The sequence below is a fragment of the Gavialis gangeticus genome, unplaced genomic scaffold (genome assembly GCF_001723915.1).
Source record: "Gavialis gangeticus isolate Ggan-Ray unplaced genomic scaffold, GavGan_comp1, whole genome shotgun sequence".
Classification (NCBI taxonomy): domain Eukaryota; kingdom Metazoa; phylum Chordata; order Crocodylia; family Gavialidae; genus Gavialis; species Gavialis gangeticus.
The window spans coordinates 246,423,196-246,431,756 of NW_017729032.1; the positions used below are offsets into that span (position 1 = coordinate 246,423,196).

Here is an 8,561-nt window from a genome sequence, read left to right on the forward strand (position 1 = left end):
AATTGCTAAGGAATTACTTTAAGCTAGCCTAAAATATATTAGTTTCTTTTTATATAAAGAGAGATGAATTGATGTGTTTAAAATATAAACTATTCATATATATATACCAATAATCTGTTCAGAGTTTATTGCATGTTATACAAGCACAGGAAGGGAAAGGTTTAAATATACATAAATAACTCTAATACCATAATATATTAGGTATGCCCAAAATAGATTATTGGATTAAGCTAGTGATTTGATGTTGAATTTAGTATATGAAAAACTAGAGGTGACATTTCCTCTCATTTTTATTAGCCACTCACAGCACAGTTTAGTACAAATTAAATATGCCAGTAAACAGTTCGTTTTGCTTTTTTTTTTTAAGTTCTCCTCCTCTTTCCATAACCTGTGGGACATAATAGAAAAACAGTTCATGTTATTCCGGAGTTGGATAATGTGAACATCATACATAGGGTTCATGTCTGCAGAATTTACTCACATCAAGACATCAGACTCTCTCATGAAAACATGGGTAAAGAAATTTGTAAAGAATTCAGAAATCTCTCTTGATACAATCACAAGGTACAATCACACACATTTAAGTTATTTTATAATGTATTATATAGCCCAAATGCTGTATCTCCCCATTTCCTGCTTCCATAAAACCATAAGGGGAACCATAGTGAGGTAAGAAATTTATGCTAGGAACTGCCATCTAACAACACAAATTGAGTCATTTTCATAGATTCATAGATTGTAAGGGGCTGGAAGGGACCTTGGAAGATCATTGGGTCCAGCCCTCCCCCCAACTCTACGCAGAAAAGAAGACTGGTGTCAGGTGACCCTGGAAAGGTCTCCTCTTAAAGATTTGCAAGATAGGTGATAGCACCACCCCTGAAGGGAGCTTATTCCACAGTCTAGACTCCCTAACTATGAAGAAGTTTTTCCTAGTATTAAGCCTGAAACGGCCTTCCTTGGAGTTTGTGGCCATTACTCCTGGTTTTCCCCAAGGGTGCCCTTGTGAACAGCTGTTCACTGAGGCCTTGATGTATTCCCCTGATGTAGAGAGAAACTGCTATCAAGTCCCATTTCTGTTCAGTTTGTGTTTCTCTTTGGAAGGAACTGCATCATAGCAATGTTTTATATAGTCTATTGATATTTTGGACTGTTTACTTTTTCATGGCAGACCCTATAGCATAGTGCTGAAATTAAGCAATACATAGACTCCAAAATAAAATGAAAATAGCATCATTTTAATTTTCCTCCCCTCCCCCAAAACAATGCTTTAATTAAGCTCTCGAGATGTGCAAGCAGTGTTTGTATTCATTGTCTTCCATGGTAATGCAAGTCATCTCATGATAACATTTACTCCCTGTTTAAAAAAAAAGTTTTATATCTGCATTATACTTATCCTCACTTAAAAATAAACAGGGATCAGCTGGCATACAACTGGGACATGGGTAGAGGAATTTTAGCAAAGCAAATTATTCTTAAACTTGCTTCAAATATTAACTCAGATGAAAAGTTCTCAAAATTTTAGAAGTTAAGTCAAGGATGTCAAACTAATTGGGCCCTGCAGGCCACATTGGGCTGCAAGGTTTGTGGGCTGGATCCAGACTGAGGGGCTTCCCATGAGCCAGACAACCTGTGAGTGGCAGCCTTAATTCCTCAGGCTTTCAGAGATTTCCATAACAAAGGAACATCTTGTTTCTGTTTAGCTTCTTTGCCTTGATAGTTTAATCCAAACTAAAGTGGTTTTTCAAAGTTGGCTAAATTAAACAGAAAGGGGTCAGAAACAACTGCATTTGTAGACTAGGCAAGCTATTAAATCCACTTGGATCATGGAACTTAAGTGCCTTAGAAAATTTTGCCCCTTGCCTATTCTGAGGACAAAATAAGAGGCCTTCCTGGAGAATTACAGCACATTTTCTAAAGTGTGTTTACTTTTCTACAGGTACTGTCTTTGGATAGAGATCACGTTTAAAAGAAAACATGGATTTAATAAATTCAACTGAACAAAACTATACTTCAGAAGAACTATTTAAAAGAATGACATCCAAGATTCTTGTTTCAATTACTCTGTCTGTGCTTGCACTAATGACAACTGCCATCAATTCTCTAGTGATGACTGCAATAATTGTAACAAGGAAACTCCATCACCCTGCCAACTATTTAATCTGCTCCCTTGCAGTAACTGATTTTCTAGTTGCAGTTTTAGTGATGCCCTTCAGCATTGTATATATTGTAAAGGAGACCTGGATTATGGGGCAGGTGGTATGTGACATTTGGTTGAGTGTTGACATTACATGCTGCACATGTTCTATCCTGCATCTTTCGGCTATTGCTTTGGATCGGTACCGAGCAATCACAGATGCTGTGGAGTATGCCAGGAAAAGGACACCTAAACACGCTGGCATCATGATTGCAGTGGTGTGGATCATATCCATTTTTATCTCTATGCCTCCTCTGTTTTGGCGACATCAGACAACTAGCAGGGATGATGAATGCATCATCAAACATGACCACATAGTTTTTACCATTTATTCCACGTTTGGAGCATTTTACATCCCCCTAGCATTGATTCTGATCCTTTATTACAAAATATACAAAGCAGCAAAGACATTTCACAGAAGAAGCGTCAGCCGGATTGTAAGGGAGGAGGTAAATGGACAAGTCCTCTTGGAGGTGGGCGAGAGAAGCACCAAATTGGCTTCAACACCATGCACAGTTGATAAGACACCTGATCCCTTGGACTGTGATAGAATTAATCTCTCGTTACGAAGCCCCAAGTCTGAATCCAAACAAGATAAAGCCTGGAAAAAACAAAGAATCTCTAGCACGAGAGAGAGGAAAGCAGCAACCACCCTGGGCTTGATTTTGGGTGCATTTGTGATCTGCTGGCTCCCCTTTTTTGTAAAAGAAGTAGTTGTTAACACCTGTGAGAGATGTCACATTTCAGAAGACATGTCTAATTTTCTGGCATGGCTGGGATACATCAATTCTCTAATTAACCCATTGATCTACACAATCTTCAATGAAGACTTTAAGAAAGCATTTCAGAAGCTTGTGCGATGTAGGCAATACCTTTGAGTGTGTGTGTTCTTATTATATTGAACCTGCAAACTGATTTTATATATGTGTGTGTATACACACACACACACACACGTGCGCGCGTGTACACATTTATGAAGACTAGGACTAAATATGTTGTGTCGAAAAGGCATTAAGACTGCACCTACATTTTAAGCATATGATTTTTGTACCAGTAGCACCTTGAAGTGCATGTTGTCTAAATTTTAAAAAGATGGGTTATTTGTGATGAACGTTGGGCTGGAAAGGGAGGGCTTCCATATACATATGTGCCCCTGATCCAGCTAAGATGTATGCTTCTGTCCAGTTTGAAGCACATTAGTAATCCCACTAAACTTGGAGAAACTATTCACATGCTTAGTTATGAATGAGTTTAAGTCTTTGCAAAAACAGAACCTAAAACTACAAGGTCAAATGCTAACTTCCTTGCTCAGTGAAAAAATGTGGCGGATGTCAGTGGGAGTTTTGACCAAGCAGAACTCCCACAGAATGTGGTCCATACAGCAGTTTTGAACAGTAAAACTGCACCTTTAAGGTAATGGCTCAATCAGGCCACAGTACAAAGTCATGCCACTCCAGCCTGCTTTCCAAAGATGCACTGGACCCTGCCTCCTTGTCATCCTGATACCTCCCTGTTTCCTTTGCTGTGAGATATATTCCTGGAGCTCTTGGAGGGGGCAGTACCTGTGCACCCCTCACCATAGGGCAGACATTTAATGAAAGTCAAGCATTTTGTGTCCTTCACAGTCCAAATATTTCCCCAAGCAAGAGGAACAAGCACAGCCAGAGCTCTTTGTAGAAGTAGAATACACAGAATATTAGAGGCTATGAGTCATTGTTTCAGCACTTAGAAGAGATTGGTGGTTATGTTAAGCATCAGATTTCATATGGCCATGGAGAGGAAAAGCAAGTGGAAGAGAGACCATCCAAGATGCCTGCCAGCTTTTATCCCATTTCCTTCCCTAGCTGCCAGCAACATGCACAATCCTCACACAAACCAAGGAGGGCTGCTCTCTGGAACCCAAGCTCCAGAAAGAAAAGGGTGGGGGAGTCCTAACCCAGAGGTGGCTATTAGATATTCAGGGAAACATTTACTAACGCCCGTGCAAAGCTACCAGTCATACCAGCCCCACCCATTCAAATGCAGACCTGCGACTAAAAGCCATTGTGCGACTGTTCTAAAAGTGAGAGTTGGGTGGTTCACAACCTTCCAAGACAAGATATGCCAGTTCGCCTGCCTAGAGCCCTTTACGGCTGCATCCACACAAGTAGATGTGTGCGTTTGCAGCAGCACAAATAATAGCGGCACAAATGTGCGCCCCTATTTTGTGCTGCAGTGCGCGCCCCTGATCATGCACTTCGCAGCTGGACAAATTATCCCACTGCTCCATGTGCTGCAGGGAGAGCTGACTGGAGCACAGGTTCCTCAGTGTGGGGCTAGCTGGCAAGCAGCCCCCATGCTGAGACACCCTGTGACTCAGCAAGCCAGTGAGTGGCACATGGAAATGAGGGAGCAGGCAGCCCTGGACTCTGCAGTGAAACCCCTGCACTGAGTTATGCAGAGACATGGGAGCAGCCTGCTCCTGTCTCAAGGCACACAGTGCCCCAGCCAGCCAGGGTGCAGGGGTTCCACAACACTTGGAGACTGGGGACTTGGAGACTTCCCTATCTCTGTGTTTGTCCCAGCACACACCACTTTGGTGTGCTTTGAGCTGTTTTTGTCTTCCCTTTGTTTTTTTGCTACCAGAAACTCCTGATAGCAAATTTTGCCCCAGGCCTGCAAGTACCATGCATGATTTAATGTGCAGCACATGCAGTTTTTGGCACTGCAAAGAGGTTTGTAGTATTGCAAAGAGGTTTACAGTGCCACCAACAGCGAGTCTAGATCCAGCCTGCTAGTCTGTGCTCATTGCCAACCATCAGTTATACACACGAGTCACTGGCACCTGGGCTACTCTGAACCCCAGTGTCAGATACAAGCAGTTGCACTGCCCTCCAAAAGGGTCCTGGTTGGTGAGGAGAGGGCACCTCTTACCAAAGCCTGAAGTACAATACATTTGCACACACCTTAGTTTAAAAAATATTTCTTCATTAGAAGTCTACTCTGAGTTTTTGGGTTTTTTAAAAAACAAACTTCAGCGACAGAATTTGTGCACTCATTAAGCAAAAAATCCTGTGTGTAACCAAAGGAGAGCAGTGCTGCTTTCTACATGTCTGAACCCTAATTTTAACAGCTTTCGCTCTTTTGTCAATTAAGTGCTAGTTCAGACAGTGACCATGAAAGAAGCTTTTCTTACAAAATGACTATCAGGTTTGAGGTCTGTCATGTATTTAACTTATTTGTTTCTGCCACATGAAAGTTACAGCCTGTGTTCTACCTTTACCACCAACCTCCAATTGAGATGTTATTCCAAAATGCTAACAGTAGAAACTGCAGATTTGCTTTACTATGGATTCAGCCAAACCATGTGGGAATCCAACTGAAAGCTTAGCCACACCACCTACTGTAGCTCAGCAGTAGCACAACTAGAGTTTGAAAACACAAAGACATGGCAGAATAGAACGTGGTTGTACATAAATATTCTTCATGCTTATGGCAACCCAAAGCATTTTGCTACCATTGCAGTCACTGTGTACACAATCTCAGAAGCTACTCTGTCCTCAGCAATAGCTTTGAGTATTATACTGAAGGAAAGAATAATTGCTTGAAACATCAATTGTGACCTGCTCTTTATGAAATGTCCCATGGAGTCCAACTTTCTAATAGGACAGACTGCCACAGGAAGGTGAATGAACCTCACCGTAACATCTCAACTGAAGGACTTCACTTCCAATGCTCCCCTGGTACTACAGTCTCCAAAAGAGATACCTTAGGGTGAGATCTGAGCTCAGGAACTTCTGACTCAGAAGTGTGAGTTCTGCCAACCAAGCAGTTGTGTGTGGTACGCTACTCAATCCATTTTCATCGTGGTTGCTGAGGGGTATAATATGTTATATTTCCACTTGTGAGAAGTTTGGCGATACGTTGCAAAAGCAAATTTGAGACAAAAATAGGTATTGCTGTAGAGAAAGGTACTGAAGCTATCACTTCTAAATATAATAGATCAGGCTCAAAGACTGGAACAATCTGTAGATAAACAGAAATTAGCTGTCATTTCTGCACTGTTAACAGTATTATACTCTGAATCTAGTTAAGCTGCTATACATTTCTCAAGGATGCAGGGGTGGTTTCTTTTGTATTGTTTTCACTGAGCTTTATCTGCTCATTGTTGAGCACCTGAATGGTGGAAGATGTGACTACAAGTTTACATTGACAAGCAAGTAATTATTCTATTAAAAGCACTTGCAGATTGTGGGACCATCTTTTCTTTATTGTCTGCCTGCCTACCTCTCATCACTCCTTATTCTCTCATGGAGCTCAGTACCACCATTATGACACAAACAGTCCCCATCCATCACTGCTATCATTGCATCTATCGAGCGTGTCCAAATGAGTGTGCAAGTGTAATTGGTGGTGCCGCAGACCACCCGTCTGTGGTGCTTCAAATCACACACAGTGCACATGCAGGCATTCATCGCACTACTAATTTGCAGCATGGTGCGTTTTTTGACACCAGTAGATCCTGGTGTCAAAAAAATCTGCATCAGAAAACAGGGTGGTGCACATGGCAGCAGTGTGCGCCACCAAAAACCAGAGCTTGGCCATCCACAGCCACGCTATGGCTGCTGGCCAGGCTCCAGATGCCTGAATTACCATCGCTAGAGCTCTGGGAGATCCACAAGACCCCAGGTAAGGCTGCTGGAGCCAGCCTCTCCTACCCCACCCAGGGCAATTTGCTGTGCATGAGAGCACACAGGCAGGAGCATTCCCCAGGGACAACTAGCAGCAGCACAAATATGTGCTGCTGGTAGTTGTCCCTGGGGAATGCACGCTTCCACTCATGGGGATATGCCCAGAATGTTTATCCACATGGACAATGTCTTAAAGGAACCTTGATTTCTCTTTTGAGTAAATAAGGGTTAAATGTTCTGATCAGATGATCCCACATCTGCTATATTCAGACTTTGGCTTTCACCCACCCACAACATATGCCATTAGCAAAGGAACACTGTAAAGTGGAACACTGCTAACAATTTGGTACCTGCATTGTTTGGGGTTGTTTTTTTTTTTAATGAAATGTAAGAGAAGGAGATGCTACACAGTTTTACTTATTCTGAGGAAAATTTTTATAAAGAATTTCTTTGCTGTAAGAAACGTAGCTGTTGGTGAATAGAAAACCTTATATACCCACCAATATATATGTATAGATGTATCATTATATACAGCGATCAATCATCTATATATATTGATCAATTTTGATATTGATCAATGTTGATATTGATCTATTTTTCACTAAGATATTTATAGCACATATCCTTTTTTAGAGTTGCTTGGACAATGTGTGATCCTGTTCCCTTTGCAGCTGCTCTGTTAGTATCCATTCATGGCTTGCCAACCAATTTTGATTTTTGTTTTAATATGAAGCTGGATTTGGAATGCTGTCCAGCTCCTTGTCCATCTATTACACCAAATAGGAACTTAAAATAGCTGAATAGGCCACCCTTTGCACACATCAGCACATTGATGAAGGCAAGTCCAAAACAGATGCATTATTTTTTTCTCTCTTATTTCTCTGTCTCTTACCTCTTTATTGTTGTCCTTTTCCTCTGATGGTCTTTTCCTTTTCTTACCATAATGGGCAAAGGAATTGTTGCATTTATTTTTATGATGAGGTTTCACTTGTTTGTTTAAAGCTATAGCATAAAACACCCACCCAATCAAAATACACTTTTGAACAATCATTATCCTCAGCCGTTCTCTAATGGTTTGAAACACTAGTTATTTCTGTGTTAATAGCTCTATCTTTGTGCCTAGCAGAAAAAAAAAATCAGTTGACAGGCAAATCCAAAGTACCTCTCAGAATACATTATATTATGTAGTCCTTAGAATCCAATATACTAATACTGGTCTGTACAATTCTGGCACTATATTTTTTCCCTCCACTGTGTAGGACAACGGCAGCAGGGGCATTTGAACCAAAGCTCATCAAATGAGGTTTAGTTCAAGCACCACCACCACCATATCTTAGTGCAGAGACACTGATACAAGATACTGTGGCACTTCAGAGTGGCTCTGAGAGCTGCTCTAATTAATTGATCCCCATGGCCAGAGCAGAGCCGAGCAGGGTGAGGGTAGATATGGGGTGCCTGCTGTGAGCTCAGGGCTCTGCACTCTGCTGCCTTTGCCCCAGGAGCCCTGCACTGGCTGTGCATTTCCTGCCTGCCTGGCAGTGAGGGACACAACTCGCTACCCTCACTGCTACAGAGTGGGCAGGGGATGTGCAGCCAGCACAGGGCTCCCAAGGGAAACGCAGCAGAGCGGAGAGTCCTGAACCCACAGTGAGTTGCCTGTACAAATCGGGGGGGGGGGCATATACCCCCTATAGCCT

General features: G+C 41.9%; 1 protein-coding gene across 2 annotated transcripts in view; it reads left to right on the plus strand.

Annotated features, from left to right (window-relative positions):
* Window positions 1-4,380, plus strand: part of HTR1F (5-hydroxytryptamine receptor 1F) — a 32,483-nt gene extending 28,103 nt beyond the window's left edge. For both annotated transcript variants that reach the window (XM_019525679.1, XM_019525680.1), the window contains one exon: window positions 1,937-4,380. In XM_019525679.1, coding sequence (XP_019381224.1) covers window positions 1,975-3,072 — 1,098 coding nt within the window. In that variant the 5' untranslated portion in view covers window positions 1,937-1,974 and the 3' untranslated portion in view covers window positions 3,073-4,380. The remainder of the gene's footprint in view (window positions 1-1,936) is intronic.
* Window positions 4,381-8,561: the final 4,181 nt, after the last annotated feature.